Below are 12,978 nucleotides of genomic sequence, written 5' to 3'. Positions count from 1 at the left end.
TTGCTCAACAACGTAAATGTGTTTAATGCTGCGGAACTGTACATTTAAAATGATTAAAATGATACATTTCACCACAATAAATAAAATAAAGTAAAAAGACTTTAGAGGCCAATGTCAAAATACCAGCATCCTGTATGCATGTTGCCTGTGGATTACGAATTTGGCTCTAAGCTTTTCAGCAGCCAAGTCTCAAGCGTTTTTCCTCGGAGAGGCAGGGGCTTACCTGACTTATGAAGCAAAACACTTTGTTATAATGGCCACTTAAGTACTGACAATTAAAACCGATACCTATTACACGGTCATTTAAACGTGTGACAATGTGCTAATGCTTTTATAAGCTAATGGGATAGGAAAGAGAAGGTGAATTATGTTTAAACTGATCTATGTAATTTAAAATGAGGGTAATATCCGAGAAATTGGTGCTTTACCAAATAGATGGAGACACTGAGATAGTGTGAGGGAGAGGGGGAGCCTTGGGTGGATGGACACAGACCCCTCATTAAATCAGCAGATGAGCCGAAAACCAAGCATGCTGCCTCGGGTTGGGAGGGAGAGCCAGCCCTTGGGTCACGCACACCCAAAATCCAATAGGTTTTCAGCGCCAGGAAAATCTCTCCAGCCTGGGGAAGGCTGCCCCTAACTTCTCCGTTTTGCTAACCAGCCAGGAGTGATTAGTCTGATGATCCTGGAAGGACGAAGAAGCCGGATCTCACAGGGTGGAGCCGACTCCCAGGACTGCATGGCTGCCCTGCTGGCCTGGACTCTCTGCTGGCCCGGCTCCAGCTGAGGTGCTTGGAGCGGGGGATCCCCTGGGAATTGCTAGTCCTGTAGTCCTGGTCCCCGGCTGGCATCACCTCTTGGGGGAGTTCCAGGCTGACTTCTCTTGTTGCCAGCTCACAGTCCTTGGAGGTGGCAAGTGGGCTCGAAATGCCACCCTGAAGCAGCTTACCTGCTCCCCCAGCGAGGCCAGGGCGCTCCCTCTGCCACTGCACTCTGCCCGACTCAGGAAAGGACCCCTCGCATCTCCTCCAAGAGACGGCTTCCCGAATCCCCACCTCCCAGCTGGGCCCAGTGTGGTCCAGTGTATGCCTGGGACCGCTCAGTCAAAACACGCATCTGTAGGTGCCATGACAAGGCCAGGCCGAGGGTTTCCCTGACTCACAGGCGCTGCATTCCGCTGGCCTGTGGGTACCAGGCCCAAGCTGCCATCCCTGGGCATCCCTCTAGGGAGCAGGCGTGCACCCCAATGCATTAACTCAGCCCCTGGGGCAGGTGAGGCAGGAGGCCTCAGGCCCAGCACTCCCCCCAGGCCCGTACTTCTCCATCCTTCCCCAGGCTAGTGGGGAGAGAGGGGAGGGTGTGGGAATGGGGAGGTGGGAGCAGAGGGCAGCCCAGGCTGTGGGTGCAAGAGGGGAAGCTGCCACTCAACCTTTAAGCCCAGGAGGCCTCTGTGTGCTGCAGGGCTGTGGCCCGAGAGGGCAAAGCTGGGTGGCCTGGAGGAGCCTCCGCCAGTGTCAGTTCTCTTTCCAGGTGGCCAGGGGCTCTGCTCAGAGGCTCAGGAGCACGTGGGCACAGCTGTGTGCCTTTCCTTGTGGCGGGCTCTGAGCTGGCCCGAGAAGCCCAGAGCAGCCACTGACTCAGCTCCCACTCTGGGTGCTTCTGAGTCTTTGCATCAGGGCATGGGTATCCCACGGGGGAACTCAGTCCTCAGCAGTTTCTGTCTGGTTTGCTTTCTAAGCCCTCTCCGAGAGATGCTACAGCAAAGCGATTTTCTGGCCTTCATCATGTGTTCACAGGCTCACGGATCCGCCTGCGTTTCTCTTCATTCTATGACTTACCTGCAAACCGTCTGTCTCCCACGTGGGAGTGAGTGAAAGGAGGCTCAAACCGCCCCAGGGTATGACTGCCAAGTCCAGACTCTTCACAAGACACAAGTTCATTTTCAATAAGGGAGAAAAAAGAAGGGAAGAAAAGGACCCGTGTATTTTCTAGAAATATGCCAGTTGCCAGGAAGCACCTGATTGAGTTGTCCAGATGAAGAAATTAAGACAGAGGTTGCCCAAGTTCCAACAGCCAGGGAGCTGGTGGCTGTGGCTGGAACCCAGGAGGTTGGCTCCAGAGCCCAGACCCTCCAGTGAGGGCGTGTGGGGCCTGTGAACACAGCTGGTTCTGAGTTCAAGTCTTGCAGCGGCCCCGTTGGCGACGGTGCTACCTCAGGGAAGCCACGTCCCCGCTAGCCCCAGCCCTATCAGTTTCTGTGCCTGGAAATAAAACAGCCTCCCAGGATCGTTTTGGGGGAGGAAACGGTACAGCTGGCAAGGACAAATGACTCCAAATCATCTTTTCTACACCAGGAAGAAGGGGCAACTTTCAAAGGGTTCTTAATTAAGTTCGCCGTGGTAATTACATTTCCACTCTATTATTTATATTAACATAGAGGGAAAAGGGGCATCTTAATGTTGCTTTAATGAACCGAGAGACAGCCTCCACGGCCTGCCAAGCTGAGCATCTCTGTGCCCTGGAGGCATTATCTTTGTTTACGGCCCAGCAGGCTGCTCTCCCAGCTCAGGGCCCGGGGGGCCCAGCTCAGGGTCTGGGGGCCCATCTCGTTCATGAAGACAGCTGGAAGAACCCAGAGTCCACACTGGCATGGCGGCCCCGATGCAGCAATGAAGAGCAAGTTCTTTCTATGCCTGCCCCTTGTAGTTAGTTATGCCAATTAACATGTTATTTACCACAATTTTTACTTTTCCCATGTGAAATCTCTTTTTGGTAGATAGGATTTCTTACATCTGATACCCATAGTATCTGGATTTTACATTTGCATGGCTCTTGTATTACCCACCACGCCTTCCCATTTCTTTATGTGGTGGCACATCCTTGCAGGAAACCCAAGGAAAACCCTACTGTCAGCCGGTGAGGGAATGCAGGCGGGAAGGGGCTGGCCAGGCAGGCCCCCAGGTGGCTGGGGGAATTCAGCTTCATTTCCATCTGACAGGGGACCAGGGCTTTGAAACACAGTCTCTGCTCTGTAATGGGGAGAGAATGTAGAGCTGATCACCGCCCTGTTCTTTTTCCAAACACACTTTATAAGCACCCAAAGACATCGAGTTTCTAAGATCACCTGTGATTTATTTGAATGGTGCACTGATATTTCTACAATCAGAGAGGGCTGAGGGGGCTGCACTGTTCCTCTTACATGAGGGTGCTAAATGGTCCCAACCCCTCCACCCCCATCACTAGCACATGATTAGGCAATCATAATAGAACTAGAGGCCCGGTGCACGAAATTTGTGCACTGGGGGTTGGGGGTCCCTCAGCCCAACCTACCCCCTCTCACATATCTGGGAACCCTCCTGGGATGTCCTACTGACGGCTTAGGCCCGCAGCGGGCCTAAGCTGCAGTCTGGCCTCCCTCTGCGGGAGGCCACTGGCTGATCAGGGGAAGGCGCCACCCCCATCAACCCGCTGCTGCTGCCACTGCCAGCCACTGCAGCCGCCAAGGTGTTTTCATCAACACGGACTCCAGTCCCTTCACCACAATAAAATGACAACTTTCTTTAGGCATTTTCAAGATGTCTCTTTCATAGGATATGAGCTTTTTCTTTCTTTCTTTCTTTCTTTCTTTCTTTCTTTCTTTCTTTCTTTCTTTCTTTTCTTTGTCTTCTTTCTTTTTCTTTTCTTTCTCTTTCTTTCTCTTTCTTTCTTTCTTTCTTTCTTTCTTTCTTCTTTCTTTTCTTCTTCTTCTTTTCTTTCTTTCTTTTATCCCTACCTGAGGATATTTTTCCAATGATTTTTAGAGAGTGTGGAAGAGAGAGGGAAAGACAGAGAGAAACATCAATGTGAGAGGGACACTTCGATTGGTTGCCTACTGCATGAGCCCTGACCTGGGCCCCGGCCAGGGAGGAGCCTACAACCTAGGTACATGCCCTTGATCAGAATAAAACCCAGACCCTGCAGTCCACAGGCTGAGGCTCTATCCACTGAGCCAAACCGGCTAGGGCAGGACATGATATTTCTTAGCCCCTCCACAGTGGGCCTTCGTTTTTTCCTCCAGGAGTGTGGTGGAAAAACCATATATCACCTTCTTGGATTCTTATTACCCAAGTTACCAAGAATACTGCGAGTGGCTTACTGGGAGCTTAGCCAATGAGCGGTCAGAAAAGGTGTTTCCTCTGCAGCTCAGGTGCAGAGGCAGGACTGCTGGTGCCCTGTGGCTGGAGCAGCCCCAGGCCCCCCTGTCAGTGTCGGCTCTGGGGCGGGCCCCTGTCAGTGTTCACTCCAGGGCAGCCCAAGCTGGTGCAGCAGCTCAGGCAGGCCCCTGTCTCTGTCTCCGACTCCGCTCTGGGCCTCACCTGCACATGCAGCCTTCTCCTGACCAGTCATGACTGTTAGGGCATCCTGACTTAATTTGCATATTACCTCTTTCTATAATTTTATATATATATATATGGCTCTGATAAGCTGCATCTTTATTTAGTGGGTTCCAGCTCAGCACTAGCACAGTAACAAGAACTCGAAGTTCAAGGTGGGGTCAGAGACAGGGATCTGGACCAGCCCTTTCCTTGCAGAAGCTCCCCCACCCTTCCTGAAGAGGGGCGGCGTGGGAGAGAAGGCCCACAGAGATGGGAAGCATTCGTCATAAGACCTATCATCCAGTCTATTTAGGGCTGATGCTCACATCTGCTGCCTGACGTGGATGTTTCCTGAGGGACGACATCCCACTGAGAGGCACAGTGAGGGCCGGGGGTGCTGTGGGCTGCAGTGAGCGGAAGGATCCAGGCTGGTCAGCACGGCTTAGCGTTTACACAAGCAAATGTTCTGTCACTGTTCTATGAGTCATCTGCCTTTGTCACTTCATGCTGCTGAGAAAAAAGTAAAAACTCTGATTCCCATTTGAAATCTTAGGAAGGCAAACCTAAAACCCACAGGAGTTAATGCAGAGAGGAAATCTAAGGCTAGGGTTTCCTCCCCTCCCCTCTCCTCCCCTCCTCTCCAAATATTTATCAGGTATCCCATTGGTGTTACCTTAATTACTTGATGTTCAGTGTCCTGAAACGATTTAAAATATATATATATTTTCCTCAGTTGTTTTAGTTGTTTCAGTTAGGAGGATAAATAGGGTCTTTATTAGTCTAGCATGTCTGGGGAAGTCACTCAGAGAATGGACTGGACATTTTCATAAATTCCAAGAACAAGGATGGCAGGAATAAAGCAGAGAAAGCTAGCAGTTGATGAGACTGAGGTTCCCAGCTGTGAGACGGCTCCGTAACGGAACCTGGGTCATACTGTTGGGAGGATCTGCTGCCACTTGGGAAAGCGCCCTGCAGTTTCTGGCACAGAACTGGTGTTTGATAAAGGTTGTCCCCACCACCTACTGGTCATCATTTAACACAGCCTGGAACTCAGTTTACTCATGGTGGAAGTCCACTGCACAGCGTCTCCCTCTGTCAGAGGTCGGGCCGAGCCCTGGACCAGAGCAGAGCAGAGCAGAGCAGAGCAGAGCAGGCTGCCCACAGTGATTTCCCTTCCCAGGAACTGTTTAGCTTAGCGTTCTGCTTAAAGGCACTCCGATCTCATAACCCTTTAAAAAGTGTTCTCTCAGCAAGTTTCAGGTTTGAATGAGGCTTGGCGAGGACAGATATTACCCCAGTGAACAGGTGAAAGAGAGGAGAGGCGGCTCCGGGTCAGAAAGTCTCCGCCCTGGAACTGCCTGCCCACCAGGTGAGACTTCATGGCCCGGGCAGACTCTAGGGTTGTGATTCCTCAGCGCCAGGGGAGGCTCCCAGGATGGGCCTAGGTTTCTCACTACCAAAAGTTCTGTCCCCAAAATTTCAACTCAACCTGCTCCAGGCAACAGTGTCCATGTACAATCTCTCCGCCCGTGACCTGGAGTGACCGGAGCTGCTTCCGCCGCCAGGGCGCTGGGACACTAGCAATACACCACGACTGGTCACTGGTCTTTATTTATTGAGCTGAGAATTCACACAAGGTAACATCATACAGTAAGCCATTTCCTGGGCTTCATAAAAATGATTGTCACTCACTGTGCTTCACAAAAATTTCTTTTAATGAATAAATAATTTGATGAAATCAAAAGTATTTACAATATAAACACGTGGAAAAGCTTTCGGTCTGTGAATCTGATCGCTGAGCTTTGCATTTTTGAACTGAATTCCTCCCAAGCTTCTCCCTTAGAAACAATATAAATCTGATAGAAACAACAACTCATACAACATATCTTTGTTCATTATATGTTTATCTGTTAGTCTTGGAAAGCTACAGAAGCTTATATTATGCAACATGTTAAAATACAAATATTAACTAAAATAATATATTATCATAATGCCAGGTAGCATTCTCCACAGAACAAAAATGTACACTCAGCTGTAACAATAACAAAGGTTCACGGGTCACAAAATAATACCCCAAAGGTACAAATTCCTTCATAAGAATATAATTGTGCTCTTCAGTGGACCAGCTGTCTATGCTGCTCTAACAGGCGGACGCCTGGGGGTACAGTCTGACGACTGTAGGCTGTGTGTGCTTTCCGTCAGGCAGCAGCATCACTGGGAACTGGGCAGTGCAAGCGGTTTTATACATACTTCCTTGGGCTCTTAAAAAGAGCCAATGCTGCAAAGCAAAATAAGCACATCGAGAGTCCTGATCTCATCTTCACAAACGCCTTGGGAGCGCTCGGCTTTGTGGGATGAAAGGTCGGTTTGCAGCGCTGTGATGCCGTCAGCCAGAATTCAAGTATTCCAGGGCCACCTCGTAGCAGAACTTGTACTGGTCCTGGAACATGGAAGGGAAAAATGTCAGCTCTCCAGCACCTGAATGCTGTTTCTAGTTAAGCAGTTATGCCAGATGAGGGGTTTAATTGGAAGACGTCAAACTGAGAAGGATCTGAATCAGAAATAAATGAGAAAGTCATGGTTCTGAACCACAAATGTATCCACTGTTTGGGAGATGTTCCCACGAGGCCTGATGAAAGGTATTTTGATATCCACAGTCACTAGAATTCCTGGGACGTTCTAGACAACTGGAACACACATATATATGTGTTTGTCCATACACGTGTGTTTACCTGTACATCAACATGCTGAGCACAAAGCATGGGAAGATCACGAGGTAGAAGGGGAGATAATGAGTGCTGGCGGCAATGCCTCATGACTTGCTCACAGAAGACCTCCAGTAAATAAACGTGGCTTCACTCCTGGCTCAGCTTTACCTTTGCTGTTCGGTCAGCTGGACTTCCTCCATTTTATGAGGAGTTTTTAAGTACCTCTTAAGTACCAAGCACCTTGACCTGGGCTCTGACTTTGAGAAGTCCACGGTCCAATGAGGAGGATGAGACAAGTGACCCATGACAACCCATGCGGCAGAGCTGAGCAGGGCCCATGAATGGTCCTCCAATGTGGAGGAGAGAGTGGAACTTCTTAGGGAAGATCTGGCAAGAGGCAGCAGGTTGTAGGAGGGAGAGGGTGAACGTATAGAGCTGGGGTAGGTGTTAATGTGCCTTGGTTTGCCCCAGACAGAACTGGTTTTTGCCTGTTGTCCAGGCATAAGCATTAGTAGCGTTCTCTTTTACTCTCAAAAGCGTCCCGGTGTGAGTGATTATATGGTCCTCCTAACTGGCATTAAGACAGGCATTCCAGGTAGAGGCAACAGGATAAAGAAAGGCACCGGGAGGAAATGTTTGCTACCCTCTGGGAACCACATACCAGCTCTCCATCAGGCAGTGACTTCATTTTTATGAGCATAGCGTTCTCAGATCATGCACCTGAGGTCCTGGTCCACGCACGTGGGGTGTCAGGTGGCAGGGAGGGCATCCAGCTCCTGTGTTAGTGCACAGTGCTGATGGATGCTCGCTGGGTGTGGCCTCTGAACCGAGCAGAGGGACCCAGGGGTTGAGGATGCAGCAGCCCAGTGTCGGGGGCAGAGGGGCTGGCAATTGTAAGGCTCTCTTCCCAGCTCAGTAAGAGGCAAACTTTTGTGAGTTGTGAGAGTCAGCGCCACTGTCTCATGGCTCAATACAATGGTCATAACCAAGGACATGGGTCTTTTATTTGGCAAATTCATTAAAAATAAATTTCTACCTTTTTTTTTTGATATGTGTCTCCTGATTAGTCACTGCAATGTCCTTTTCTTCACCTATTATTTGTTCTCTAAAGGCCCCACTAGTCCAACCTGTTTATTGGAAGACAAGAGCCTGCATACCAGTCTTTGGGGCAGAACCTGACATACAGTTGGGGGTCACATGTTGGTCTTCTATGTAAATGATGCCAAGGGCTTAGCAGCACTTGGTACAACTGAGCAAACATGAAAGACTAGAGATCGGGGATTTCAAGGCACAGCCTCAGTCCTCAGAGAGCTTACAATCTAGAGATCATTTCCATACGCTGACGGTGCCACAAGATCAAACACCAATAGCAGCAACGCCGCCAGGATGGCTCAAATAAGAAGAGAGAGACAGGGACGCGCATTGGGGAGGATGTGGGGAAACCGGAGCCCTCACACTTTGCTGGTGGGCATGCAAACTGGCATAGCCACTTTGGAAAAGAGTCTGGCAGCTCCTCACAAGGTCACAGAATCACTCTATAGTCCCAAGGTATATACCCAAGAGAACGGAAAAGAGTGTCTACACAAATACGTTGTGACTCACAACACAGTATTTTTAATTTCAGGATTTGATACTTTTAATTTCAGAATATTTAAAAGAAATAGCTTGAATTTCAAAATTCTGATGTTGGCAGATCACTGAACTGGCCTATTGGCTATAAAGTGCTCTAATGAGTTCTGTGTGTGTGTGTGTGTGTGTGTGTGTGTGTGTGTGTGTGTGTGTGACAGTGACCCCCGCCCCCCCGCAATGAAATTCTAAGAGCTCCAGTTCCTTATTAGATAAAACATGATTTTGTACACACCTAATTGTGCAACTAATGTCAGTGCCTATCATGAACCCATTTCTTTTAACACGAAAATGTTAAAATTTCTTTCATTTAGTGGAAAATGTGGCTCTGGCCTCCAGGCACGCACTGGGAGGGAAGGGACTTCGGGCTCTGCTGCCAAGGGGCTGCTGTGTAGGTCACGGAGCGGGTGCTCTGTAGGCATGACTATAATTTTCAAAATGAATTCTCTCTCTCTCATCTTCTCCCTCCCAACCAAGCTGTTAATCCCCACAGATTCTGTGACGACTGGCTTCTGAATCATAAAAATAAGAGGAATGAGGACAATCATCATACATTGTTGCGTGCCCTCCCCCAAGCACCTCGGGAAATGCCTGAAATCTTCCTCCCTTGGAAACTGATTTCATTTGATCACCAGGTACAGGCCTGTCTTCTAAGGTTTCTGTCAACGCACTTGCTTTTGAACAGTATAATTAAACCACAGGAGTTATCCCTGTGCTTCAGGGGAAAAATGTTTATGCCTTGGTCCCCAGCTCTCCCGACTGGGGCGGCCTGGGCTGGCTTCGGGCATGAAGAAGGGATGTGAGTGGGGGTCCATCCTTGTGCAGGACGGTACCAGGGAGACCCGCTATTCCTCTCCAAGACCCCAACCCCTCTTTCAGTCCAGATCACATCTCTTGTTCCTGGGAAGAAAGTGAAATCTGAAGAGGCACCTAAAAGTCAGGTTCTGTTTCAAAAGTCCCCACTCACTCTGAGGGCTCTGGGGCTGCCCTGCAGGGCCCGGGCTGTGCCTTTGTCACTCAGGCTGTCTGTGTCTGAGGAACTGGGGGCCCTACGGGCAGTCTAGCACTTCAAACACCCCACGTGCCTGCCTGCCTGGGGAGATTCAAAGAGAAGAGTCTGCTGGCTCATCTGCTGCGAAGCTCCCCCGCTGGTGCTCCAGCTTTTTGAAACTGAGACAAGTTTCTTGGCTTCAGTTGATCCTGTGCTGACAGATCCTTCAGCGTGGAAAGAATCCTGACCGATGCCCCTGCCAGGAGGTGACGTGGTCCCCAGGTTGGGTTCATTGTTTCCCGGGTCAATGGGGCAACCAGCCACCGTGCCAAGGAGACCCCTCGATAAGACAGCTGCGTGTCTCTGACAATGAACGGGAAGGGTCCTACTCTCATCTACATCTTTGAAAATGCACGGAGAACTTTCTGCCCGCAGAGCCCCACGCAGTCTGTGTGGGTTCCCTAGTCAGCCCTGTCGGCATGTAGCCACAGCCTTCCCCAGGTTCCAGAGGGCAGCCGGGGCAGCCAGGATGGATGGGGGGTCTGGGTGCAGAGCAGAAATGTCCAGTCACTCAGCAAATATTTATCAGGTACCCGCTTGGAGCCAGGAGCCCTGCTGATGCTGAGGGGGTTGACCAGCCCCTGCCTCAAGGAGATCAGAGTCTTGGGCAGAGAGGGGGCACAGGGCATCAACAGAGATTCCCCCAATGCTTCCTTAAGATGCGGGAAAACCGGCCACAAGAGGGCTTACGGAGAGGCTGCTCTCCAGGGCTGTGAGCCCCGGGCCGTGTGACTATGGCAGGGCAGGCCTGAGAGAGGTGGAATGCCACTCAGACTGCCAGCCACAGCTGGCTGGGGCACAGCGCAGGGGCCTGAGTGCACATCTCTGATTCCCCACCTGAGTCCTATACCCTCCACTGCAACACACACACACACACACACACACACACACACACCCCTATACACTCCCACAACTACACCCACATACACACTCCCATACCTATATACACACTCCTAGACCTCTACACACACCCACACCCACATCCATACCTACACACCCACATCCATACCTACACACCCACATCCATACCTACACACACACATACACCCACATATACACATGTGCACATGTATCTATACATACCGCATACCTATACCCACATAGACACACCCACACATATACCCATGTATACACACACCCACATATATACCTATATAGACCCCACAGCAATTATCTATATACACACACCTACACACCCACACATACACCTATATACACCCCACACCTACACTCACATATACACTAATACACACCCACATCTACACACTCAAATGCGCCTATACCTACACACACAGCCACACACCTATACCCCTACACATGCAGAGCCCCTCACATACCCATGCCCACACATTCACACCCACTCATACACCTACATTCACACCTCCACACCCCACCTTTCAAATAGTCTGCAAATTTCATACAAGTTCAGAGCACATTATATGTATTACACTGAAGAGGAAAGTGGGCTGAGCCTGGGTGGCCAGCTCTGCATTACAGGTGGGGAGATATTGGCAGATCTGGTCCAAACAGGAGCTGGGGAGGTGGGCCTGGGCGGGCAGCCTGCTTGGCAGGAAAAGGAAGCTTATAACCCAGCTGAACCCTGCTTCTCCCCTGCAGCACTTTAGAATCCCCAGGCCCCAGGCCCATTGGATCAGAGTCTCTGGGCAGGGATTGGAATTTCTAAAGCTCCCATTAAAGAGACTAGAATGGCGGTTGCCAGAGGCTGAGGGGAGGGGGGAATGGGGTATTGTTGGTCAAGGGTATAAACTTTCAGTTATAAGAAGTTTGAGAATAGTTAGTAATACAGTATTATATACTTGCAAGTTGCTGAGACTAGGTAGATCCTAGGTATTCTCAACACACAGACACACACACACACAGACACACAGACACACACACACACACACACACACACACACATACACCTATTAACTATGTGTCAAACACCTTGATCTTGGTAATTTTGGCCAAAGTTCCCACCACATCCCAGGCATAATATGTATCTCTAGGCAAGATCTGTCCCTGGAGGCTGTTTTTTTTTTTTTTTTTTGCTAAAACAGAGCCCCGGAACTTCAAAAGCCAAGTGCGGAGGACAAAGGTGAGAGGGGAGATACTCATTGAAGCACCGGTTTTCCCACAACTATCAGGGCTTCAAAGGAGCCCAGTATTCAGGCTGTGGGGTCCAGCCTGGCCCTGGGACCCAGGCCTTTGGTTAGGCCTGGAGGCTGGTGAAGAGAGAGATAACTTAGAAGCTGGGCTGAAGAGGGGGTGAGGGAAAAGCACCCTGCTCCTGTTAGATAAAACACACACCTAACTTTGTGTTATAAATTATTTTGCTTCCTTGCAATCAATTGGCTTTTCTCCAGAGCCCCAAAACTAAAAATTTGAAGAAATAAATCTTTTAGGGCTTCCTAGATCTCTCTTCAAAGTGCCATGCTTCAAAGCAGATGGATGGATTTTCAAACTTGGAAGCAATTTGGAAAAATCAGAGCCTCAAAGGGAGGTAGAGATAGACTCCCCACTGCACGCTCATCCCACGCTAGCAGGGAGGGGGCAGTGGCTTTGAGTGGAGGGGACCACTGTGGACTCAGCCTCCGCATGTGACACATGAGCAGGTCTAGCGGGGCCCAGGCCAAGGCTCTCCCGACCGCATCCACCTGGCTCCCCCGTGCCAGCACAAGTGCACTCCAAAGCCTTCTGGCGCACACACCACCGTTCTATGAAGATGCAGTTAAGAAGACTCCGCACTCTGTACTTTTCAACTGCGGGCACAACAGCTAGTGCTTAGGAGAAACCCAATAGAATTGTACCCAATTTTATCACCCTGACCTGAATCCCCTTAGCCAGTATATACACACAGGTACAAGGACCACACTCACAGAAATTGTACTTAAAGGCAAAAACAAACAAATGACAAGGGCCCTTATTTAGTTCAGGAAGCTTCAAGCCCGCTGCAAAGAGCACTGTGACATTTTTTTGCCGGTCACCAGATATTACCTTGCGAACATTCACTGTGACAAACTTATCAGACATTCTTCTCAGGAAACTGCAAAACTTTCCTATATTTCTCAGCCCTTGACTTTATCCTAAAGCTGGTCCTGACCCTCTGAGTTCTGGGCACGCAAGGATCCTGTTTTCTCTAGTCCAGTGGTCGGCAAACTCATTAGTCAACAGAGCCAAATGTCAACAGTACAACAATTGAAATTTCTTTTGATAGCCAAATTTTTTAAACTTAAAC

At 49.7% G+C, this 12,978-nt stretch overlaps 1 protein-coding gene across 1 annotated transcript in view; it reads right to left on the bottom strand.

Moving 5' to 3' along the window:
* Positions 1-6,052: 6,052 nt before the first annotated feature.
* Positions 6,053-12,978, bottom strand: part of PTPRM (protein tyrosine phosphatase receptor type M) — a 650,464-nt gene continuing 643,538 nt past the window's right edge. Inside the window, exon 31 of the mRNA XM_008159881.3 lies at positions 6,053-6,795. Coding sequence (XP_008158103.2) covers positions 6,742-6,795 — 54 coding nt within the window. The 3' untranslated portion in view covers positions 6,053-6,741. The remainder of the gene's footprint in view (positions 6,796-12,978) is intronic.

Source organism: Eptesicus fuscus, chromosome 12 (genome assembly GCF_027574615.1).
Source record: "Eptesicus fuscus isolate TK198812 chromosome 12, DD_ASM_mEF_20220401, whole genome shotgun sequence".
Lineage (NCBI taxonomy): Eukaryota > Metazoa > Chordata > Mammalia > Chiroptera > Vespertilionidae > Eptesicus > Eptesicus fuscus.
This window is presented reverse-complemented; position numbering and strand designations above follow the sequence as displayed.